This window comes from Lepus europaeus, chromosome 3 (genome assembly GCF_033115175.1).
Source record: "Lepus europaeus isolate LE1 chromosome 3, mLepTim1.pri, whole genome shotgun sequence".
NCBI classification, from domain to species: domain Eukaryota; kingdom Metazoa; phylum Chordata; class Mammalia; order Lagomorpha; family Leporidae; genus Lepus; species Lepus europaeus.
Genome location: NC_084829.1, coordinates 35,934,176 through 35,959,852, shown reverse-complemented (window position 1 = coordinate 35,959,852; position 25,677 = coordinate 35,934,176). Strand labels below are relative to the sequence as shown.

At 53.5% G+C, this 25,677-nt stretch overlaps 1 protein-coding gene across 1 annotated transcript; it reads right to left on the bottom strand.

Moving 5' to 3' along the window:
* Positions 1–479: 479 nt before the first annotated feature.
* DEF6 (DEF6 guanine nucleotide exchange factor) lies at positions 480–25,549 on the bottom strand. Its single transcript, XM_062187465.1, has 11 exons — positions 24,908–25,549; positions 9,197–9,337; positions 8,468–8,653; positions 6,741–6,977; positions 6,506–6,652; positions 4,355–4,463; positions 3,963–4,261; positions 2,899–3,065; positions 2,600–2,798; positions 1,364–1,454; positions 480–1,171 (listed from the first exon to the last, which is right to left on the bottom strand). Exons 1-11 carry the CDS (start codon positions 25,001–25,003, stop codon positions 948–950), a joined length of 1,896 nt encoding a protein of 631 aa, XP_062043449.1. The 5' UTR covers positions 25,004–25,549; the 3' UTR covers positions 480–947.
* Positions 25,550–25,677: the final 128 nt, after the last annotated feature.

Here is a 25,677-nt window from a genome sequence, read left to right as displayed (position 1 = left end):
GCCTCCTAGTGTGCACATTGGCAGGAAGTTGGGTTGGAAGGAGAGGCAGGACTCGATCCCAGGCACTCTGACGTGGAATGTGGGCTTCCCAGTGACAGCTTAATCCACTGAGCCACAATACTCACTCCTAGAATTTTCATTTTTTTTAAGAGGTGCTTATTTATTTGAAAGGCAAAGTGACAGAGAGAGTGGGAGAGACATAGAGAGAGATCTTCCATCCACTGTTTCACTCCCCAGATGGCCACAAAAGCCAGGTTTGGACCAGGCCGAAGCCAAGAGCCAGCAACTCCATCTGGGTCTCCCATGTGGGTGGCAGGGGCCCAAGCACTTGGGCCATCTTCTGCTGTGTCCCCAGTCCCATTAGAAGGGAGCTGGATTGGGTGGAAAACACCCAGGACCAGAATTGGTACTCCAATATGGGATGCTGGCGTCTCAGGCAGACGTTTCACTCCCAGTGCCACAGCACTGGCCCCCCAAGTGTTCATACAAAACCACTTGCTGTACCTTGCTTCTTTGGGCACTTATAACTGGACTCTAGAGAAAAGGGAGAAAATAGTGGTAGAGATAACGGACCTGAGCCAGTAACTCAATTCCAAGAGCAGTTTTTATTTGGAAATGTGCCCCATACTGAGCGGTGTCCTGCGGCCAGATGGCCCCTGGCTTGCTTGTTCACTGTTCTCAGCCTGGGTCTGCAGGTCCAGGGGGCTAATGCACAGGGCCAAATTCCCAAGAATCAATATTTCAGATGGCCTCAGTTGCCTGGGGCTTGGGACTGGTGCAAAAGATGAACTAGCTTCCGTCCTGGATTGTCTTCCGGTTGGAAGGTCTGGGTCCCTGGCACCAAGCCCTCAGCTCCCTCTCCTCGCAGGAACTGGTGCCACCCACAAGCCGGCTGGGGCCACATCTTGGTGGACAGGACGTGGGGAGGAAGAAGAGGCTGAGAGAGGCTAGTTTTCTGGCGTTGGATCCAGTTTGTCTTCTTGGGCAGCGGAAGCCGGGTCAGAAGCCTCATTGCCCCCATTGAGGGACTTGTGCTGCTCCCTGCTGATGGGGGAAGGAGTCCTGTGGCCCTGGGATCCCCAGCGGGTCAGGCGCTTTAGGGAGGAGTCACGGCGGGCAAGCAGAGAGGGCTGGAAACCTGTGAAGGAGCTGCTGGTGACGGGCCGCTTATCTGGCAAAGACAGGCACACCAGGAGAAAGGTCAGGGGAGGGGAGAGGTGAGGTCTTGCCTCAGTGCGCAGGGACAGGGGACCTCCAGGTGCTCCATCCTGCCCTCGCAGCCCCTGGAGCTCTGGAGGTGTCCTCTTCCCCTGCCTTCCCTCTCCCAACTCCAGGGAGAGCTCCAGAGTCAAACCCTTCTCACCTCCAGGCTCAATTGGATGCATGAGCCGGTTCATCTGGACATTCCAGTGTTTTACGTTGGTGCTGGCCTGGCGCAACTTCCTCTGGGCAGCCTGTGAGGCAAGACCAGTGGGGAGTAGGTCGGAACCACCACCCACAGCAGGAGGTCTTGATCCTTTCTGATTCACACGCCCCCTCGAGCAAGGCTGCTGGGAATTTCCCCCAGAAAAACCCATGTATGTTCACACACAGCTGTGTACGTGGACAGAGTTTGCCCAATTTCAGGGCACCCATGGACAGCTCTGCGTATGCATTGTTTTATTTACTTTGCAAGCAGAAGCGAACAACAAACACGTTCAAAAGAGGTTAGGTGACTTGTCCAGGAACACACACCGAGCTCTGGACTACGGTACCACGCCAGGACCATGGTCAGGGAGAAGCATCCTGTTGTATGTGGTATGTTTTTATGTTGTTTGAGTGTTTTACAATGACTGTGTAAGTCAACAAAGTAGAATATGATTATTAATATTAATAAAATACAAAACAGGCCAGCCCCGCGGCTCAATAGGCTAATCCTCCGCCTAGTGGCGCTGGCACACCAGGTTCTAGTCTCGGTCGGGGCGCTGGATTCTGTCCCGCTTGTCCCTCTTCCAGGCCAGCTCTCTGCTGTGGCCCGGGAAGGCAGTGGAGGATGGCCCAAGTGCTTGGGCCCTGCACCCACATGGGAGACCAGGAGAAGCACCTGGCTCCTGCCTTTGGTTCAGCGCGGTGTGCCGGGCACAGCGTGCCAGCTGCAGCGGCCATTGGAGGGTGAACCAATGGCAAAGGAAGACCTTTCTCTCTGTCTCTCTCTCTCTCTCACTGTCCACTCTGCTTGTCAAAAAAAAAAAAATACAAAACATCCACAATTAGAAAAAGAACTCCTGTTTTATGGAGATTTGGGCTCCAAGTGCAGAGATAGCAGAATAGAGGCTTGGAAGAGTAGCAGGCTAAAAAAAAAAAAAAAAAAAAAAGTTCGCCCAGATTAATAACAATGTTCAGAAACAGCAGCAGCAGATGTTTCTTTAGCACTAAGTATGTACTGAATAGCATGTGTTATCTTGTTTAACCCTGATTAGCATGTCGATACCAGATGAGAGACTTGAAACCCAGGGAGGTTAGACAATTTGCCTGGGGTCCCCCAGCCAGCCGATGCTAGAGGTAGGGTTTGAGGGCACGGCGGGCTCCGCGGGCTCTGGCCTCTCCCCCCCAGGCTCACCTCCACATCCTCGTCAGCCCTCTGCCGGTGCAGCCGCACCTCCTCCAGCTGCTGCTGGGCCTGCTGCAGGGAGCGGCTCTGCAGCGCCATCTCCTGCTGCAGCTCCTGCTTCTCCTGCTGCGCGCGCTCGATGTAGCGCTCTTGCTCCTCCTTCAGCTGCATCAGCTGCTTCAGCTTCTCCTCCTCCTCCTCCAGGAGCCTGCCGGGCGTGCACCGGGTTGTCTCCAGTTCTGAGACGACGAGGAATGGGGAGGGGTGTGGGTGGGAGAACCAGGAGGGGGTCGGTCCCTCAGGCCTACCTGGTCTGGGCGAGGCGCACAGCCTCCTCATCGCGCCGGGCTTTCACCTCCAGTTGCAGGGCCTCCTGCAGCCGCTGCTGCATCTCCTCGAGCTCTTTGATGCGCTGCCTCTGACGGGCAGCCTCCTCCTTCTTCAGCTCCATCTCAGCCTGCATGGAGGCCCGGGCCTACAGCGTGAATGCAGAGCCTGGTCAACGGGGCAGGCTTAGGAGGACGGCAGGTGGGCACCTGCCCCACCAGGGCACTGCCAGACTGGCTCTGCCGGGCTAGCTGGGGGTGAGAGCCTGGGGAATTGTTTTATGTGGCCCCTTTCTGAGAGCTTCCCAGGTCAGATAATGTCAGTGAATAGATGCCACGTGGGGGAAAGGGGCTCACTTTATGACCTTCTAGCACCAGCTTTAATAACACTAAAATGCATGATAGCTGATTATTATAATAATATACTAAATATAGGTACCTCCTTCCTAGCACCAATCTTAATAATAATAATTATCCATATATAATTATGGCTGGTGCTGAGAAGGTGACTGTAATTGTAGTTATTACAACTAAAAGTTATTGAACACTTTACAAGTGTTTCCTCATTTAATCCTCACCCTGCCTCTATGAGCAAAGTTGTATTAGCATCAACATTCCACCAATCAGTAAATAAAAGAGAGCCTAAGACATTGCCGGAGGTCACGGAGCTCCTGAGAGACAGAGCCCACGTGTCCGACTCTAGATCCAGGTCTCCCAAACAGCAAGTCGGATGACATGCCTCCTCCCAGTGCGTCCTGCCTAGCTCCTGCCCTGCGGCCCCTAAACTGGTTTCACCGTAAACGCAGTACAAGTCTAGCCCAACCAGTGGCCCGGTCATCGCCCCTCGGTCCAAGCCCGCACCCTCCCTCCAACTTGCCCCCCAGCCAAGGTCTCCACAGACCCCACTCTATCAGCTCCGGTTCCACCCATCCGTCCATCGGGGCCCCGTCCCACCCAAGCCCCCTCCACCGCCACCACCCCAGCCCCTCCTTAGCCCCAGGCTCCGCCCCGGACCCCGCCCCCGCCGCGCCGGGAGCCGGCCGCACCTGCTCCGCCTCGCGCAGCTGCCCTTCCAGCGCCTGCTGCAGCTCGCGGTGCTGGCTGCGGCGCCGCTCTTCCTCCTGCTGCAGCAGCCGCTCCGCCTGCCGCTGCGCCTCCTGCAGCAGCTCCAGCTCCTGCAGCTTCCGCTCCTTCTCCTCCTGCAGCTGCTGCAGCCGCAGCAGTTCCTCCTCCTTGGCGGCCCGGCGCCGCTCCCGCTGCTCCCGCTGCTCCCGCCGCTTCTGCTTCAGGTCCTTGTGCAGCGACGTCTTTCCCTCGGCCTGCAGCCGGATGGCCGTCTGGATGGCTGCGGGGGCAGCGGGAGGGCATCAGCTGCGGCGCGGCCCCGACCAGGGGCCTTGGGAGTTCGCGGGGTCCCGGCTACCTTGCGAGCACTCACCGGCCGTCCATTCCTGGCGCTGGCGTGTGTCCGAAGCGCTCATCTCGTACGTGCGGGTGGCCGTCTTGACGCAGAACATGCAGCGCTTCCCGTCGCGGTCGGCCAGCACCTGCGCGAGGGCAGGCTGGCCTCACTGAGTGCCCCGGGGGTGCCCCCAGCGCCAGCCTCTGCCCTGCAGGAGGCCGCATGCCCCAGCAGGGAACAGTTAGTTATCGGGGTACTTGTGTGCCCCAGTTCTGCAGTCTTGCTACCGGCAGCCACTCGTTTGCATACAGCTCGGCTGGAGAAAGCGCATTCTTCCCACGGATATTTCTGGAACATTTATTGAGTGGCACACACTGTTCTAGGGGTTAGGGATAGGGAGGTGGGCATAACTACCAAATCCCTGCCTTAACCAAGCTGACGTTCCAGGGGAAGATACTCAGAGGAGGGAATCTTCAACAAGTTCATGGAAATGTGCATAATTACATTTTTTCCGCACCAAAATAAACTTGCCTTTGAATTCCATTTTTCACAGACTTTTTGAAGATCCCTCATAATAGTTACCACGCATTGAGCTTAAGTCCTAGAATCTGTGCTAGTGTTTTTTTTTTTTTTTTTTTTTTTTTTTTTTTTTTTTTTTTTTTTGACAGGCAGAGTGGACAGTGAGAGAGACAGAGAGAAAGGTCTTCCTTTTGCCTTTGGTTCACCCTCCAATGGCCGCCGCGGCCGGTGCACTGAGGCCGGCGCACTGCGCCAATCTGAAGCCAGGAGCCAGGTGCCTCCCCTGGTCTCCCATGCAGGTGCAGGGCCCAAGCACCTGGGCCATCCCCCACTGCACTCCTGGGCCACAGCAGAGAGCTGGCCTGGAGGAGGGGCAACTGTGACAGAATCCAGCGCCCCGACCGGGACTAGAACCTGGTGTGCCGGCACTGCAGGCGGAGGATTAGCCTATTGAGCCAGGGCGCCGGCCTGTGCTAGTGTTTTAAATGCATTATTTTCTTCACTCATCCCATACACATTGTCCAACTCACAATGCCTGTTAGTGGTGACGCTGGGATTTCTGCCTATACCCATGCTCTTTCCAACAGCACCACCTGGTTCCTTAGGTAACAAAAATGGGCAAGCCTTCCAGGGTTATAATAATGTTTAGCTTGTAAAATAATGAGTGTCAGCCAGGCTATGGAGAAATTGGGATCCCCAGAATCTGCTGGGGAGGATGCAATAGGGTGCAGCTACTTAGGCAAAGTTTGGCAGTTCCCCCATGGGAGCCAGGGGTTCCATGCCTGGATGTGTGTGTGTGCGTGCGTGTGCTCCAGAGAAAGAAAAATGCGGCTGCACAAAAACGTGCACAGGGATGCTCAAAGCCACATGACTCACAATAGCAAGCCCAGATGTCCATCAACAGATAAATGGATAACTACAGCTCCACACAATGGAATGCTACTCAGTCCTAAAAAGGAATGAAATTCTGGCACATTCTACAACATCGATGAAGTTTGAAAACATTATGCTAACTGAAAGAAGCCAGACACAAAAGGATAACTGTCATTTGCTTCGACTCGTGTAAAGTACCCAGAACTCACAGGCAAATTCGTAGAGACAGAGTATGGAATAGAGGTTACCAGGGGCTGGGGGCAGGGGAAATGAGGAGTTATTGCTTAACGGGTGCAGAGTTTCTGTTTGGGGTGATATACAATTTGCAAATAGGCAGTGGGGATGGCTGCACAATACTGTGACTGTACTTAATGCCTTGAAATTGCACAGTTAAAATGGCAAATTTTCCATATATATATATATGCTATTTAAAATATGGTTGTTTTACACTCTAAAACAATAATGAACAAGGGCAGAGGGAGAGGGGAGGCAGAGGAGAGCGGCTTGGGAGGGGATAGGGATAAAGGAGAAAGATCTTTTAAAAAGAAGGATTTGATGTGCAGTGTAGACATAAGCCATCTCCTCTTTAGCAAAGATCTCCATCTTCAACAACATCCACATTATTCACCAGTGACTTTGACATTTGATTTACGCTTTTAGATCTTTTTACGTTGCCTGGCATGGAGGAGAATGGCCTCGGGGTGCTCAGCTGTGTCTGGGCTACACTAGGTAGAAATTTGGCTTTTCCCCCTTCACCCTGGTCCTGGCCACCTGGGGCCTTCCCCTGCCCCTCACCTCCACGCAGCAGTGGGCATCCAGTGGGATGGTGCCCCTCTTCTCCTTGCACTCTTCACTCCCGAAGTAGCAGAGGCAGCTGGGCTGCAGCTGGAACCAGCGCTCGGCCCAGTTCCTCCTCAGGTGCCCACGCTTCCACAGGTAGCCCTGCCGGCCAGAGTAAAGTCAGGGGCTCCACTGGCCCCGCTTTCCATGCCATCTGGCCCTCCCCAGGGTCCCCGCTGTGTCCCCAGACCTGCTTCAAGACGTCTTGGATGAGCTCCTGGTAGACCTCGTGGATGGCCATGCTGAGCGTGTCCCGCCCCACGCCCCGCAGGCAGCGGCCCGAGTTGAAGAGCTCCAGGAACTGCCAGACGCTGAGGCCCCCGGAGGTCTGGGCCGCCTGGGCCTCCTGGGCCAGCAGCTCCTCCAGCTCCCCCAGGCCCACCTCCAGGCTCATGCTGCTCAGCACCTTCTTCAGCAGGTACTCCACCTGGAAGGGCAGGAGGAGGAAGGCCTGGGGACTGCAGCAGGCAGTGTGGACAGCACCACCAACAAGGGGCGGGGGTACTCCCATCTGGCTTCCAGAGTTTGGGCAGAGGGGACCAGGACAGCGGGGTGGCAGTCGGGGGCAGAGGACCAATTGCTAGTGGAGACCAGGATTACGGATTTGGGAGGGAATCCAGGACCCCCCAAGCCCAACTCAGGTATTCTCTTCCCCCTCCCTAACCCTTAGTCTCCTCCTTCCCGATTTAAACTAAACACAGGGTGAAAGTGGGAGCCTGGAGCTGGGGCCAGGCAGAGGCAGCAAATCATAGACAATGTCAGGGGTGCACAAAGGGCCTTCTAGCCGATACCCTCAATCGGCACATGACAAGACCAAGGCCCCACTGCAGGAAGAGACTTGCTCTATAGCATATAGCAAGTTGGGGGCAGTGAGTCCCACTTGGATCTCCCAAATCCTGTTTAGGTCCTTCTTCCAAGCCCCAGTCCCTGACCCTGGGGATCCTTCCCTTGTGAGGGGGCACGGGGATTGGGGGTTGGGGTAAGCAAAGCAGGGACAGGAAACCTGTTACAGAGGAACAGGAAGTGGTGGTTGGGGTACATCCTGCTGCAGTCTGTTCTCACTGCGTGTTGATGACAACAGCAAGTAGCCCCGTGGCCTTTGAAAGGCCACCTAACCGTGACTGGCAGGGATCTGAAAAGGACAGCCAGCTCTCTTCAGCCCCAGCGGCTTCTTGGGAAATTCTTTAGAATGCTACTGGGTCTCGGCGCGGTGTTTAGTGGAGCGTGCCAGGTCTCTGAGCGGCTTTGAGGGGCGCTCACCCCTCCCACAATCAGATGCAAAGATACAAATCTGAGTGCAGTTAGACATCGCAGGCCCGCTTGGCAACGCTGAGGCCCCTCCCGTGGATACCTACGCTGAAGACCTGAATTCAGTCTGGCACCTGCGCAGCCGCCACGAAGACTAAGGGCTGGGAGCAGACTGAATGGGCAGGGGGGACGGTGCTGAGAATGGCTGTCCTGGCTCTGCCTGGGGCCAGAGCCAGTCTTGGGTGTTCCCCAGGAGTCATCGGGCAGTTACTCCTGTTTCAGGAAGGTCTTCTTCCCCCACAAAGCACCTGCCTATGTGGTCCCACCACCACAACTGCACTATTTGATCTTCCATATCTCGTTTTAAAACACTCTCGTTTTAAAATGTTGGGCATTTAGGTCTCTGTGTAAATAGAACTTTCCAATGATTTTGCTAGGTGCAGGCTAGCAGAACCCTGATGGAAGTGTGCTTTTGGCTCTCCTGGAAGAAGGCATTGTTGCTCTGACGGTTCTAGGTGGGCAGTTCTAGGTGCATGGAGACAGCTGGGTGTGGTGCATGGGGAAAGAAAGAATCAGGATGTGGGAAAGTGCAGGAGCGATTTGGCCTTCTTCACGGTTTCCCTGAGACCTGACCTGTAGTGACTCAGTCCCCCCGGCCATCACCCTCACCTCATCAGGAACCATGATCAGCGGGTACTTGTCCTCAGACAGGAAGTTGAAGAGGCACCAGAGACGGAAAGCGTCCTGATTGGAGAGCATGCTGTTCCCATTGCTGTCCGCTCGGTAGTTCTTCTTCGCCGTCAGGGTCCAGCACAGCTCATCAAAGTGCTCTTTAACAAAAGCCCCCTCCTCCACCTGCCACCAGACCTGCAGGTGAGCCAGCTGCCCCATCCCTGCTCTGTCACCAAGCTAGGTTCTAGCTCAGCCCACCTGGCCAAGTCCAGGGCTCCACCCTGGACTTGAATAGCAGGTAACCAGCAGGCTCCATCCCCTGCCCCCCATATCCCTATACCCACCCAAATCCCCTGATGACAGAGGAATTCCAGTCCCTCAGCACAGGGGAGAAAGCGGGGGAAACCCAGGGGGCATGAACAGCCAAGGAGAACCTGGGAAGAAGGTGACAGGAGGGCTGCTGGGAGGGGGCAGAGGTGGGGGGTGGAGGGTCCCTTGGAGAGGTCATGAGCTGGGACATGATCTGGAGGCCAGAACACAGATGAAGGACATTAAAGGGACAAGGAGGGGGCTGGGATGTAAGGACAGGATGGGAGAGCAGCGATGGACAGAGAAGGCCGAAGAGCAAGCCTATCTGAGAAAACGTTGCAATGGCAAGGTATTGGGGTGCTAGCCGGGCTAAGGAAGCAGCGAGAGGCTAGAGGTGTCCCACAAGCTGGGCCGCACCTTGTCCAGGATGTACTTGTTGAGGTAGGGCATGTAGCCCTGGCTGGACACAGGGCCATCGTCGTCATCTCGGAAGTGCTCCTCCAGGGCCACGGGGTCATGGGGGATGTGCAGGACCGTGTACAGGTTGTGGGACAGCACCTGAGACAGAGTGGCAGTGGGCCTTCCTATACCCCAACCAAAACCAGGCCAGCACTCCCACAGCCCTGCCTGTCCCCACCCCCATCCTGGCTGAGGTCTCTGCACCCACTGTTCAGTTCAGTGATATGTAAAACTCACACACTTACCATGCGCCAAGCTCAGAGAAAAGCTCTTGATGTGTTATTCACTTGGCCACCATAACGACTACTCATATCCCATTTGCAGAGGATAGACCACCAGAGGTCCCGAAATATTCCTCATCCGAGGTTGCAGCTGGCAGAGCAAGGATTCCAACCCAGGCAGCCATAATCTTAACCACCCCATGAGGTCTACAGACAAGAACACGGAGGCCCAGGGGGCTCAGTAACTTGCCCAAGCATCCACAGTGAGCAAGAGCTTGGGTTTCCAGGACGGTGTTGTGGTGTAGCAGGCTAAACCACCACCTGTGCCACTGGCATCCCTTATGGGCTCCAGTTCAAGTTCCACCTGCTCCACTTCAGGGATCCAGCTCCCTGCTACTGTGTCTGTCAAAGCAACAGAAGATGGCCTGAGTGCTTGGGCTTCTGCCGCCCAGATGGAGCTCCAGGCTCCTGACTTCAGCCTGACCCACCACTGACTGTTGCTGCCATTTGGGACATGAACCAGTGGATGAAAGATTCTTGCCTGCCTGCCTGCCTGCCTGTCTGTCTGTCTCTCTCTCTGCCTTTTAAATTGAGCCATCTTCTGCTGCTTTCCCAGACACACCAGCAGGGAGCTGGATTGGAAGTGGAGCAGCTGGAACCCAAACTGGTGCCCATATGGATGCTAGTGTCACAGGCAACTGCTCAACCCTATATGCCACAATGCCAGTCCCAATAAATCTTAAAAAAAAAAAAAGAAGAAGCCGGCGCCGTGGCTCAACAGGCTAATCCTCCGCCTTGCGGCGCCGGCACACCGGGTTCTAGTCCCGGTCGGGGCACTGATCCTGTCCCGGTTGTCCCTCTTCCAGGCCAGCTCTCTGCTGTGGCCAGGGAGTGCAGTGGAGGATGGCCCAGGTGTTTGGGCCCTGCACCCCATGGGAGACCAGGAGAAGCACCTGGCTCCTGCCATCGGAACAGCGCGGTGCGCCGGCCGCAGCGCGCCTACCACGGCGGCCATTGGAGGGTGAACCAACGGCAAAAGGAAGACCTTTCTCTCTGTCTCTCTCTCACTGTCCACTCTGCCTGTCAAAAATAAATAAAAAAAAAAAAGAAGAAGAAAAAAGAAGAGAAGAGAAAAAGAAAAAGAGAAGAAAAGAAAAGAAAAGAAAAGGAAAAAAGAAAAGAAAAGGAAAGGAAAAAAGAAAAGAAAAGGAAACAAGAGCTTGGAATTCAAATCCAGCCCCGTCAGATTCCAAAGCCTAAGAGCTTGCAGGGAGGTGGTTGCCACCCCAGGGCAGAAGTCCTGTCCGTTTCCATCAGACTCAGTGTGCAGGCTGCAGCGTGCCCAGCATCCAGCCGTGTGTGTCCTGGAAGGACCCCTCCAAAGACTGAAGGGATCTGGGAGGGGTGAGAGAAGGCCAAGAGAAGTGGGGACCATGGCTGAGAGGGCACCGTGGGTCTGACAGTGTGCAGGGAAATGTGGTTTGTTGAACAATGCATGATATTAGAACAAAGGGGTTGAAGTTTTCAAGACATGGTAAAAAAAATTTTTCATGTATTAAATGGCCTTGGGGTAATTCTGTAAGAGCTCTTAGAGCTGGTGTGAATGATTAGAAACAGTCACTATTGCACGCTTAGCATGCGCAGGTATTATTATTTCTGTTTTTCAGTTGAAGATAAGGAGGCTTGGAGGATCTAAGAGTAAATGGCAGAGCTGAAGTTGGAAGGAGGTGAGTCTGGCTCCCAGTTAGAGTGTGGACCCTGAGCCTGAGACAAGGCCTCTGTTGGTCTGCACATCCCCACAGCACCTCTGCTCTCTTCTGCACCCCCCATGCAATCACTCCATGCTGTACGGAAGAGCTTCTTCCACCAGCAGCAGCTCAGCAGGCACTGTCTCAGATGGAGTACGGGTGCCAAGAGGAGGAGGAGAATTGAGGCTTCTCTCCAGTGTTCTCCAGGGAACCACATTCTTGGCAAAACGGGGAGGTGGGGAGCACAGTGTTGGGGCTACAGTCTCTTTCTCTCACTTCCCTCTGGGCAGCCATCCCTCAGTCTGGCTATGTGAGTCAATAACTACCCTTTCCCTTAAGCCAACTGAGTCTGGCTTTTATCACATCCAGAAAAGTCCTGACTAATACCCCATGGTAATAGGATACCAGTCCCCTACTCCAAGGGACGCCACTGACTCAATGTCTAGCACTTACAATCCAGCCTGACTCAAGAGAATAACACCCAGTGGCCACTGCTGCAGTGACAGCTGTTAGTCCAAGAGTGCTACATAGTCCCATCTGCCATCTCTTGGCCTCTTCAAATTGCCCATGCCCTTATCTTTCCGTTAGCCTCGTAAAGCACCTCTCTTGCCCTCCTTCTTTTCTTTTCTTTTTTTTAAAAGATTTATTTATGTATTTATTTGAAAGGCAAAGTCATTCAGAGAGAGGCAGAGAGAGAGAGAGAGAGAGAGAGAGAGTGATCTTCCATCTGCTGGTTCACTCCCCAAAAGGTCACAAAAGGGGCTGGGCCAGCCTGAGCCAGGAGCTCCTTCCAGATCTTTCACGTGGGTGCAAGGATTCAAACACTTGGTCCATCTTCTGCTGCTTTCCCAGGTGCATTAGCAGGGAGCTGGATCAGAAGTGGAGTATCCAGAACTCAAACCAGCGCCCATATGGGATACTGGCACTGCAGGCGGTGGCTTTACCCAGTACACCACAGGACTGCCCCCTTAAAGCCCTTCTTTGAGGAAACTTCCTGCACAGGCCCCACCAAATGGCCACATCCCCTTGAGAGGAGGGAACTTGAAAGGCCAGAGACCTTGGCTGCCTCATTGCAGAGTCTAGGATAAACCCCTTCACCTTTCCGACCTTCAGTTTTGTTGTCAATAAAATGGGCTCCCACCTGCCACGGGGAGGGGCTGTGAGGTTGGTGTGAGGCGACACATATGACGTGCTGGACTCGGGTCTGCACGGAGCAGACGTTGGTTCCTTCCGGATGGAAAGTGCTGTTTTTAGCCAGCAGATCACCCCAGATGCAGAAGATAGATAACATCAAGTGCTGAGGAGGTCGTGGAGAACCAGGGGCTCTGACGCCTTGGTGGCATGCTGTGAATTGGGGGTGTTTCTGGAGCGTGGGTACCTATCAGACTTAAAATTGGGCACGACCTTTGCTGTAGCACTTCTAATCACTGGACCTACAGACACTCAAGGGAACAGTTACACATACAAGAATGTTCATGGAAGTATTGCTTGTAGTAAGAGCTAGAAGGACTGTGTTGGGATGCAGCAGGTTAAACTGTCGCTTTCAGAGTGCTGGATCCAGCCCCAGCTGCTCTGCTTCTGCTCCAGCTCCTTGCTAACGTGCCTAGGGAAACAGTGGAGGATGGCCCAGGTACTTAGTACCCCCACTCATGTAGGGCATCTGGGTGGAGTTTCATGCTCCTGGCTTTGACCCGGTCCAACCCTGGCTGTTGCAGTCATTTGAGGAGTGAACCAAAGGATGGTAGATCTCTCTCTATTTCTCCTCCTATCTGTCACTCTGCTTTTCAGATAAATAAAATACATCATTTAAAAAAAAAAAGAATTGCAGAGAACCTGAGGATCCATCAACAGGGGGTAGGCACACCACGATAGGTATGGTTGGAAAGGTTTTACTTCTGCCACTTGTGTGCTCATCAAATGATTTAATTCTCCAAGACCAGGGCCGGTGTTGTGGTGCAATGGATTAAGCTGCTGTCTGCAACACCAGCATCCCATGTGAGTGCTGGTTTGAGTTCCGGATGCTCCACTTCCGATCCAGCTCCCTGCTAATGCACCTGAGAAAGCAGCAGAAGATGGCCCAAGAGCTTGGGCCCCTGTACTCACATAGGAGACCTAGATGAAGTTCCTGGCTCTTGGTTTCAGCCTGGCCCAATCTTGGCCATTGCTGCCATTTGGGGTAGTAAGCCAATAGATGGAGGATCAATCTCTCTGTCTCTCCCACTCTCTCTGTAACTCTTTCAAATAAAATAAATAAATCTTTTAAAAGAAATAATTCCCCAAGACCTCAATCTTCTTGTCTGCAAGGATAATGATGGGGCCTGCTCCAAAGAATTGTGTTAAGCAAAGAGCTTATTAGCACAGTGTGCCTGGTCCCAGCACATTGATTGCAATCAAAGATGTGAGCTACCTTTATTATTATATTTGTATGAGCAGACATGGAAAGGTAAGTATGCCATACCAGCATGTGAAAAAAGCAAGCTGTAGAATGAAATGTTTGGGGACCGGCACTGTGGTATAGTGAGTGGGTAAAGCCACCCCCTGCAGTGCTGGCATCCCATATGGGTGCTGGTTCAAGTTCCGGCTGCTCCACTTATGATCCAGCTCTCTGCTATGGCCTGGGAAAGCAGTAGAGGATGGCCCAAGTCCTTGGACCTCTACACCCACGTGGGAGACCCAGAGGAAGCTCCTGGCTCCTGGTTTCGGATGGGCGCAGCTCCAGCTGTTGCGGCCAATTGGGGAGTGAACCAGCGGATGGAAGACCTCTCTCTCTCTGCCTCTCCTCTTTCTGTGTAACTCTGACTTTCAAATAAATAAATAAATCTTTAAAAAGAAAAAGAAAAAAGAATGAAATGTTTGTAAAATAAATGTGCGTGCAAAGATTGGTTGGAATCATATGAAACTGCTACTTTATTAGGTCAAAATGATAAAATGTCAGAAATTCCACACAGTTTAACCTAATAAGCTTACTTGCACATAGAAAAAAAAAATCCAGATGACCCAGCAAACTTTTTTTTTTTTTTGACAGGCAGAGTGGACAGTGAGAGAGAGAGACAGAGAGAAAGGTCTTCCTTTTGCCGTTGGTTTACCCTCCAATGGCCGCCGCGGTAGCGCGCTGCGGCCGGCGCACCGCGCTGTTCCGATGGCAGGAGCCAGGTGCTTCTCCTGGTCTCCCATGGGGTGCAGGGCCCAAACACCTGGGCCATCCTCCACTGCACTCCCTGGCCACAGCAGAGAGCTGGCCTGGAAGAGGGGCAACCGGGACAGGATCGGTGCCCCGACCGGGACTAGAACCCGGTGTGCCGGCGCCGCAAGGCGGAGGATTAGCCTGTTAAGCCACGGCGCCGGCCCCCAGCAAACTTTTAATAGTGATCACTTCCCCAGTACCCTTGGGAGAGAGATAGAGCACGGGGGAGTAACTGTAACCTTTAACATTTTATCATTCTCTACTCTGAAAAAAGAATTTTTTTTTTTTTAATTTGAGAGAGAGAATGATAGAGCGAGCTTCTATCCACTGGTTCACTCCCCAAGTGCCTGCAACAGATAGACGGGCCAAAGTTAGGTTCTTGGTCTACCAAGAAGATGGCGGGAATCCAACAACTTGAGCCATCCCCGCTGCTTCTCACACCCACTGCTGTGTGGTTAGGAAGCTGGAATCGGTTGTCAGAGCCAGAGATTGAACCCAGGTACTCCAGCGTGGACTGCAGGCTTCCTAACTAGTATCTTAATCACTAGTCCAAACACCCATCCCTGATTTTTTTTAACACAAAACATGGTTTACTTTTATAATAAATTTCATCATCTTTAACATTATATTTTTCTATACTTAGATTTTTAAAAAAAAAAAAACCTAGAGCATACATTGCTTTTACGGCAACATTTGAATAACAATAATAGAAACAAACACAAAGGGTGCCATTAATTGCTGTTGTTAATTTGTCCTGTGATTAAGTTGTTCTGTACAAACATTGCTTTGCTGGTCCCTGTTTGTGTCCTGCACTCCCCGAGGGCAGCAAGGACTCTAACCCAGCCCTGCCTCCAGACAGCAGTATCAGGTCCCCTACCCACCATGGTTTCCCTTCATCTTCAGAGGAAAAGCTCAGGTCTCAGCAGAGGCCTGCAGGCCATCCGTGGGGCCTGCTGCCCCTGCACTGCCTGCCTCCCTATCATCACTCACTACTCTGCAGCCGCTTGGGCCACCTGATGTTCCTCCAACAAGCTTGCCTCGGGCTTTTGCATTGACTGCCCCTGCAGCCCTCCCAGGCCACTGCAAGTCTCACCCCCTCTTCTCCTTCTCATTGTCACTTAAACGGCCCCTTCTCAGGAAGGGCTTGCCTCATCATCTTATTCAAATCTACAACCCAGTCCCCCCTAACGCCTACAATGTCTAGCCCTGCTTCTGCTTCCTTTTCCTCCATGTTGTGGATCAGCTCCCATCAGACTGTACGTTTGAGTTCTATGTTTTGTTCATCATCTGTCTCCCAGGACTAGAACATCAGTACCATGGGATGGAAAGGTGTGTGTCTTGTTCAGTGCTGTATCACTGGGCCTGGCGCATAAGGGATGACCCATAAATACTTGGGAAATGAACTTAGATGCTTCAAGAGAAGAAATTCAGGAAGGATATAAAATACAAAAGGAGAGGGGCTGGCGCTCTGGCGTAGTGAGTTCAGTCACTGCCCACCAGCATCCCATATAGGTGCTGGTTCAAGTTCTCGCTGCTCTACTTCCATTCTAGCTCCCTGCTAATGGCCTGGGAAAGAGCTGAGGATGGCCCAAGTGCTTGGGCCTCTACACCCACGTGGGAGACCCGGATGAAGCCCCTGGCTCCTGGTTTCAGCCTGACTTAGCCCCAGCTGTTGTGGTCATTTGGGGAGCAAACTAGCAGATGGCAGATTTCTCTGTCTCGTCCTGTCTCTCTAACTTTGCCTTTCAAATAAACAAATAAATTGTTAAAAATATATGTAAAAAAAGAAAAATACAAAAGTCAAACAGACATGGGCTGGATCTCTGAGCAAATTACTGGGTCTCAGTTTTCCTATCTGGAGAGAGAGTTCCTAGAATCTGCACACAGTAGCACACGGTTACCGGAGCTGTTCCCTCCTAGGTTCATTTGCCCGTCAGAGAGCTGGGCAGACCTCAGACTGCAGGGCTTCCTGTGCCTGGGTGTGGGTAGGGCAGGGGGTGGAGTCAGGGGTCACACTGGAAAGGAAATGGCAGGGGTGGAGCGGTGAGCAGGAGCTCACTTGCAGATCTCAATCAACCCTCAACCCTGGAGGCAAGGACTCTCATTATCCTCATTTTACAGGGGAGAAAATGAAGGCTCAGAGAGGTGTCTTGCCCAAGATCTGACTCCAAACCCTGCTCCCGGTCTCCCCACTCTGCCCGGGGAGCTGGTGAAACTGAAATCCGCCTGCCCCGCCCAGAGCCACTGACTCACAGTTTCCAGGGGGTGGGGTCCAGGTGTCTTACTGCTCACCAGCTGTGGGCTGGGCTTCCACAGTTCCTCTACCCACCCAGGCCATCCCTGATCTGGGGGGTCAGCAGCCTTTGACCTTGGGATAGCTCCGTGTTTTCACCCTTTCCTCTGGAGGCATGCACAGAGTGGTTCTCCTCTGGGGAGCCGAAGCCCTCTAAAAGCTCAAACGTGAGCAGAGCAGGCTGGCGCTGCAGTACAGTGGGTTGTCCCTCTTGTGACACCAGCATTCCATCTCAGAGCACCGGTAATGGGCTGCTCTGCTTTGGATCCAGGTCACTGCTGATGTGCCGTGGGAGACCTGGAGTTGTTATGGACTCCTGGCTTTGGCTTGGCTCATCTCCAGCTATTGCAGGCATTTGGGGAGTGAACCAGCAGATGGAAGATCTCTCTCTCTCTCTCTCTCTCTGTTACTCTGCCCTTCCTTCCTTCCTTTCTTTCTCCCTTCCTTCCTTCCTTCCAATTATTTATTTGAAAGTCAGAGTTACAGATGGAGCGGAGAGAGAGAGAGAGAGAGAGAGATCTTCCAACTGCTGATTCACTCCCCAAATGGCTTCAATGTCCGAGGATGGGCCAGGCCAAAGTCAAGAGCCAGAAGCTTATTCCAGGTCTCTCATGTGGGTGCAAGGGCTCAAGGATTTGGGCCATCCTCTGCTGCTTTCCTAGGCCATAGCAGGGAGCTGATTAGAAGCAGAGCAGATGGGACTTAAACCAGCGCCCATATGGGATGCTGGCACTGCAGGTGGTGACTTAACCTGCTGAGCCTCAGTGCTGACCCCACAACTCTGCCTTTCAAACAAATAAGATAGAATTTTAAAAATAAAACTCAAGTAGGGGATAGGGTTTGGTGTGAGGTCTGGGCTGATAAGAAGTCAAGCACAGTGGTCCTGTTCCCATCGTTCAGGCTCCTGAACCCAAGTCTGATCAAGGGGTAGATGCAGACATGGGGGACTTGGGAATCCATAAAAGCAGCAAGCAATGGCTACAGAGAAAGTGAATAGTTTGTTTCTGCTAAGTGGACTCTTCTTTTTAAAGATTTATTTTACTTTATTTGAAAGGCAAAGTGAGGGGGCTGGCGCTGTGGCGCAATGGGTTAACGCCCTGGCCTGAAGTGCCAGCATCCCATATGGGCACTGGTTCTAGTCCCAGCTGCTCCTCTTCCCATCCAGCTCTCTGCTGTGGCCTGGGATAGCAGTGGAGGATGGTCCAAGTCCTTGGGCCCCTGCACCCATGTGGGAGACCTGGAGGAGGACCTCTCTCTCTGTCTCTACCTCTCAGTGTCATTCTTTCAAATAAATAAAATAAATCTTTAAAAAAAAAAAAAGGCAGAGTGACAGAGAGAGGAGAGGCAGAGAGAGAGAGAGAGAGAGGGAGGGAGAGAAAGAGAGAGAGAGAGACTTCCATCTATTGGTTCACTCCCCAAATGGCCATTTTTTTTTATTTTAATTTTTTATTTTTTATTTTTGACAGGCAGAGTGGATAGTGAGAGAGAGAGACAGAGAGAAAGGTCTTCCTTTTTGCCGTTGGTTCACTCTCCAATGGCCGCTGTGGTAGGCGCATCTCGCTGATCCAAAGCCAGGAGCCAGGTGCTTCTCCTGATCTCCCATGGGATGCAGGGCCCAAGGACTTGGGCCATCCTCCACTGCCTTCCCGGGCCATAGCAGAGAGCTGGCCTGGAAGAGGGGCAACCGGGATAGAACCCGGTGTGCCGGTGCCGCAAGGCGGAGGATTAGCCTGTTAAGCCACGGCGCCGGCCCCCCAAATGGCCATAATAGCTAGGCCAGGCCAAAGCCAGGAGCCAAGAACTCCATCAGTGTCTCCCATGTGGGTGCAGGGGCCCAAGCACTTGGGCCATCTTGCGCTGCTTTCTCAGGCACATTATCAGGGAGCAGAATCAGAATGGAACAGCCAGGACTCTGAATCAGTGCTCCAGTGTGGCATGCCAGCATTGTAGACAGCAGCTTAACATGTTTCACCACAATGTTGGCCCCATACTAGGGTCTTTAAATGAGATTAAGCACTAAGTTATCCTTTTTTTTTTTTTTTTTAATTTGACAGGTAGAGTTACAGACAGTGAGAGAGAGAGAAAGGCAGAAAGGTCTTCCTTCCGTTGGTTCACCCCCAAAATGGCCGCTACGGCCGGCGCAGCGCTGATCTGAAGCCAGGAGCCAGGTGCTTCTTCCTGGTCTCCCACGCGGGTGCAGAAGCCCAAGCACTTGGGCCATCCTCCACTGCCCTCCTGGGCCACAGCAGAGACCTGGACTGGAAGAGGAGCAACCGGGACTAGAACCTGGCACCCACATGGGATGCCAGCGCCGCAGGTGGAGGATTAACCAAATGAGCCCCGGCACCAGACCCTACAAAGTTATCCTTTTAAAAGACACAGACCCTTTTAAGAGTTACAAATAGAGGGGCTGGTGTTATGGTGTAATGGGTTAAGCCATGGCCTGTAATGCTGGCATTCTATATGGGTGCTGGTTCAAAACTGGCTGCTCCATTTCCAATACATCTCCCTGGAAAAAGCAGCACAAGGTAGTTCAAGTGCTTGGGACCCTGCCACCCTCCCACCCTGTGGAAGACCGGGACAAAGCTCCTGGTTCTTGGCTTTGGCCTGGCCCAACCATGGCTGTTGTGGCCATCTGGGGAGTGAACCAGCAGATGGAAGATCTCTCTCTTTCTGTCTCTCCCTCTCGTTCTCTGTAACTCTTTCAAAGAAATAAATAAAAGTTTTGAATATATTCTAGTGGGTATCAAAGCACAACCATGACAGGCTTTCAAAAATTTGTGGAAAATGTACATTGTGAGAAAACTGTTCATGGATTTCAATTTTGGTACTAAAATAAACTTATCTTTTAATTCAATTTTCCATGAACTTATTGAATAATTTTATACCATCATGATGCAAGCTAGAAATTTTTATTTTATTTTATTTTATTTTTGACAGGCAGAGTGGACAGTGAGAGAGAGAAATAGGTCTTCCTTTGCCGTTGGTTCACCCTCCAATGGCCGCTGCGGCCGGCGCCCTGTGGCTGGCGCACTGCGCTGATCCGAAGGCAGGAGCCAGGTGCTTCTCCTGGTCTCCCATGCGGGTGCAGGGCCCAAGCACTTGGGCCATCCTCCACTGCACTCTCAGGCCACAGCAGAGAGCTGGCCTGGAAGAGGGGCAAGCGGGACAGAATCCGGAGCCCCGACCGGGACTAGAACCCGGTGTGCCAGCGCCACAGGCGGAGGATTAGCCTATTGAGCCGCGGCGCTGGCTAGAAATTTTATTTTTAAAAAAGATTTAGCTGGGGTCAGCATTGTGGCTTAGCGTTACCTGGTAAAGCCACCACCAGTGGCGCCGACACCCCATATGGGTGCCAGTTAGTAGCCTGGTTGCTCTTCTTCTGATCTAGCTCTTTGCTGTGGCCTGGGAAAGCGGTGGAAGATGGCCCAAGTCCTTGGGCCCCTGCACCCACGTGGGTGACCAAGATGGAGTTCCTGGCTCCTGGCTTTGGCCTGGCCCAGCTCTGGTTGCTGTTGGGGCCTCTGGGGAGTTAACCAGCAGCTGGAACAATCTTTCTCTGTCCGTCTCTCTTTCTCTATCACTCTGCCTTTCAAATATTTAAAATAAACTTTTAAAAAATGTATCTTAAAAAAAAAAAGAATAACCCAAGTACTTGGGCCATTATCTGCTGCCTCCCGGGCACATTAGCAGGAAGCTGGATAGAAAGTAGACACAGGACTTGATCCCAGGCACCCTGGTATGGGCTGTGGGTGTTCCAAGTGGCAGCTTAACCTGCTCCATCATGATGTCTGCACCAGTGCTAGGGACCATAAAAGGTGGGATTAGCTGGATGGATAACCTGCTGACAGCAGGAAGGGGCTGGAGGAGCAGGACGTGGGCACCAAAGGAAAAAGGAAAGGAGAGGCCACACCGAGGACCAGTTTCACTACGTGATGCATTTAGATTTTCACTTATTTTTGTAGGCTGACTGGCTGGCTGCTTCCTCCCTCCCACTTTATAAGTGAGAAACTGGACATTCAGTGCTGGGCAGTGACTTGCCCAAGGTCATCCAGCTGGGCAGCAGGACAGGTCCAAGCCCATGAGGTTCTGAGTCCAGTGTCTTGCATCCGGCTGTCCTGGGCCCACGTCCTAGCCTGAGGAGATCAGCAGCGTAAGGCAGAGCTGATGACTCTGGCCACAGGATTTCTGCCCTGGGACTGTCAGCTCTCTCCAGAGGAGGCAGAGCTTGAAGCTCAGAGACCCTCAGTGGGCACGAGACCCTCCCTGGGCTGGCTCCAGGACTGCCCTGAGGGAGGTCGCTGTTCACCCTCCTTACCTGCCCCCAGCTCCTGCCAGTCCAGGGGAACTACTGCTTCCTGAGATCTTCAGCAACCTGAAGACACACTGCCCACTGCGGTCCCTGCTGCCTGGCTGGCAGGAGGAGCCCCAGCTCTCAGGGGATCCTCCACTAGGCCAGAAATCATGGTTGCTCCCTGGGGAAGCGGATGCGGCAGGAAGAAGCCCACCATGCCCTGGGGATCCTCCCACTGGAGCCCTGTTCGGATGCCTTCCCATGGTTGGGGCTCTTTCGGAGGAGGTTTCGTGGACCTACACTCACCCACAGCCCTAAGCTTCTGGGAGGTTTTGTGCCTGACCTGAGTCCTTCCGGGCAGACACGCCATTCCTTTCCATCTAGTTTCGCTGTCCTCAACCACATGGATGAAGGCCATTCATTCAAAGATGGAGAATGGATCTGGTTTCTCGCTGAAGTCCTCTTTTCCAGGGCAATCAATCCTCACTTTTTGGGCTTTTCTGCCTGCTCTCTCTGGCCTCATTGTGGGTTTGCCCAAGACAGCCAGTGGCAGCCCCTCTACCAACATCTCAGGGGGACAAATGGCACTGGTCACACACGCAGACACAGCGTGCCCTGGGCTGGTATACCTGTCTCCTGCCTGGTCCCACCTGACCGTTTCCAGGCTGGGGCAGTTTCTGTTAGAACAGGCCGAGCTTCAGGTCTCCCTTGTCCCCAGGACTCTCGGGGGTGCGGGGGGGTGGTGCTGCTGGTACAGCTCGCATCGCCTCCTTCCTCTGCCTCCTGACCACTTCCCTATTACTCTCTTGCCTTTCCGGCGTCCCTACCCCCACCGTTATCACTACTTCCTCCCCTTCCAGGGTCCACCGTGATAGGCTGCTGGGCGCATGTCTTCCTTAGCCTTCTCCCCTGTGATACAGACCATGCCATTTCTGCCCCAGCCCAAGCTGGCCCCCAAGACTCCCACTGATGGGTCCCCAGGGTAGACAATTTTTCAGAAGTGGGGGTGCAGTCTAGCATAGATCCAGAGATACGGTCGGCAGCAGAGTCAGCTAGAGCTATCAAGTGGAACAGAGACAATTCCACCATGTGAGCTCCCCTTGGAATCTTCCCTAGGAATAATCTGTGGGGGTGGGGAAGGGGGTAGTGGGCCAGTTAGAGTTTAAGACAGAGGCTTAAGCTAGGAGGCCTTACCGGCTATGGAACCAGGAAAAGAGGATCACCTGTAGGCTGCACCCTCCCTATGTGATCGGCACACAGAGCCTGGAGAGCTCTCAGAAGTGGCCGGTGGTGGACAGGAGCAAAACGATACCTTGGAAGCAACAGGCCATGGAAGGGTGAAGTTGTGCTAGCAAGGGTGGAGCTGGGCATTTAGCCTCGTGGTTAAGCTGCCCATGTCCCAGATCAGAGTGCCTGGGTTTGATGCCCAGCTCTGGTCTGCCCTGACCCCAGTTTCCTGCCTAATGCAGACCCTGGAAGGCAGCAGTGATGGCTCAAGTCATTGGGTCCCAGGCACCCACGTGGGAGAACTGGATGGAGTTCCTGGCTCTCAGCTTCAGCATGGCCCAGCCATTGTGGACATTTGATGAGTGGACCAGTGGAAAAGAACTCTTTTTTCAAATAAATAATATATATATTTAAAAGATTTATTTATTTGTTTGAAAGGTAGAGCTACAGAGAGGCAAAAGCAGAGGCAGACAGAGAGAATCTTCCATCCCCTGGTTCACTCTCCAGATGGCTGCAACAGCCAGAGCTGGGCCAATCCAAAACCAGGAGCCAGGAGCTTCCTCTGGGTCTTCCATGAGGGTGCAGGGGCCCAAGAACTTGGGCCATCCTCCACTGCCTTCCCAGGCCACAGTAGAGAACTGGATTGGAAGTGGAGCAGCCGGGACTCGAACCTGCGCCCATATGGGATGCCAGCACTGCAGGCAGTGGCTTTACCCGCTATGTCACAGTGCCAGCCCCTAAAAAAATGTTTACATGAAATGGGTAGGGTGGAAATTGATGTGGGGCAAACTTTCTGCAGGGATAGATTTTGGATTATCTACTTCCTGCCATTTATCCTGAGGCCCTGCGACAGAGGAATCGAAGTAGGATCTGAGGAAGAGGCTGCAGCTGGGAGCTTCTCCAGAGGTGACCAAAGGTGGTAGTGTGTTTCCATTCCACGCAAAGTAGAAAATCATTTATTAGAGGCTTACAAAACTGGCTAGGGGATAGACTGTGGGACAGGACCACTTTGAGACATCCAAGTTCAAGGAATCCAAATTCAGCAAAGTGGGGGTTGGGATGGGGTGGGGCATAAGTCTATCCTGCTCATCCATCTCTCAGGTTTCTAGGCACTTCCTACCTTGGTCATTAAGAATGAAGGGGGGGAGCCGGCACTATGTCATAGAAGGCTAAGGCTCCACCTGTGGTGCTGGAATCCCATATGGGTGTGGGTTTGAGACCCAGCTGCTCCACTTCCAATCCAGTTCCTTTCTAATGCACCTGGGAAAGCAGTGCAAGATGGCCCCAAATGCTTGGGCTTCTGTGCCCATGTGGGAGACCAAGAAGAAGCTCCTGGCTCCTGGGGTTTGGCCTGGCTTAGCCCCAGCCGTTAAGGCCATTTGGGGAGTGAACCAGTGGATGGAAGATGTCTCCTTCTCTCTCTGTATCTCTGCCTTTCCAACAAATAAATAAATCTTTAGAAAAAAGAATGAAGAGGGGTGGGCATTTGGTGCAGCAGTTAAGACGTGTTTTGGGATGCCTGCATCCCACACTGGAGTGCTGGGCTTAACGTCTCTGATTTTGATCCAGCTTCCTGCTGGATACACATCCTGGGAGGCGGCAAGTGATGGCTCATGTAGCTGCCACCCACCCACGTGGGACACCAGACTGAGTCTGTAGTTCCTGGCTTTGGCTTGGCCTAGCCCCAGCTATTTTGGGCATTTGGGAAGTGAACCAGCAGACGGGAGATTCTCTCTCTCATATTATTTTTTAAAAAGTAAAGATTTAAGGCTTCTTGACACTGCACTCTCGCTTGGGAGAATGGGGTGGAGGTGGCACCAGGGCTCACGCCTGGCATACAGCCTCATGTGGGACACTCAGAAATGTATCTGCAGGGTGAATCAATGAACCCCTAAGTCCCAGAGAGCTGAGGCCTGCCCTGCTCCCTCCCCTCAGCGTTCCCTGGTTCCAGCTGCCTAGGACCTTTCTTCCATCCCACTAACTCGGGTGGGGAAGGCAGCACTAATCCAGGACTAAACCAAGAGGGAGAGCAACTCTTTGACCTCCTGGTAATTGTCTAGGCTGGGGGTTGGGTTTTAGGGCAATCAGTGATGGGATTGCTCCAGCACTCAGCCCCCCCCCCCCCCCCGCAGTCTTATGGCCCAAGCAGAGCTTCCTACCTTAGTGTATTTGTGTGGGTAGAGTGGGATGTGAGCTGGGCAGTGGTATACCAGGGTCCTCAGTCTTCACCCCCTCCCTGGACCTGTCCCACCGGGGAGCAGGGTCCAGCAGCAGCCTGGGAGTGGGGCAGCCCGTTATGCCCCTCTCTCAGCTCCACAGGAAGTGACTGACAAGTACTGGCTAACTGTCTCTCTTCAAAGCCAGGAGGAAGCAGCAAGAAGCAGTAGGGTGCGTGCCCAAGCATGACTCTGGGGAGCCGAGTCTGGGATGTGGCCTGGCTCACGGCCAGCAGAACCCCATGATGCTACCACCTCCACCCTCCAGTCGGGGGGCCAGGCTCTCAGTGGCACTTCACTGGCCTCTGCGAGGTGGGCAGCGGCACCCGCCAGGCCACTCAATACCGGCGCTCCGCCCCAGGGGCTGGGGCTGCTGGACAGCTGGGAGCCTCCGGAGCTGCACCGGGTGTCAGTGGCCGGCTCCCAGGCGGCGGGGAGTGGTGTGGCATGTCCGCCTGCCTCCCCTGTGCCCCCGACGCTCCTCACCTTGAGCTGGGACTTGGAGACCTTGCCGCTCTTCTCCACGTCCAGCGCGGTGAAGGCGTACCAGATGGACTTGAGGAGCTCCTTGCGCAGGGCCATGGCTGAGGCGCCCGCCCGGCCCAGGGGCGGCTCTAACACTGAGATCCGGTTTCAGGAAATGCAAACGGCTGCCGAGACCGCAGAGGGGCCCCGGTGCGGAGCGAGAGCTCCACCTGCCTGCTTGCTGTGGCTCCCGGTGCAGGCCTGGTGCTCTTGAAGTGCTCAGCAGCCCCGCTCCCTGCAGGGGCTCGGACCGACGTTTCCAGGGCTGGAGCGCTCGCTCTGCCTCTACCTGGCTCCCTGGGCGTGTGAGGCTTTTCTACAAGTCTCCGTAGCCCCAGAGCTCTCTGGAGCTTGCCTGGGCCCCCAGAGGTCGTTTGCTGAGGGAACAAGCAAGCCCATCCCGACTCTGGAGTCAGGTGGACAGGGATCCCGTGTCAATTCCACACTTACCAGGTGGGAAGCCGTGGGCTATTGAACTTCCTTGAGAAGCTTCCTCTTGGTAAAGCGGGAAGGATACCAAACTCAGAGAGCTGAATGGGTACGAGAAGGGCTGTGCAGCACGTTAGGCTCTGTATAAAGCACTTCTTTTAGAGCTACCCAACATCACTGCGGGTGGGGCTCCACCCAGCGGAAGAAAACAAAGGCAGGGCCACGCAGCTGGGGGAGGAACTGGGCCAGGGCACCTCTCCAGGCCAGGCGGGCTCTTCATTTGTTGGCTCTGTTCCCCCCGC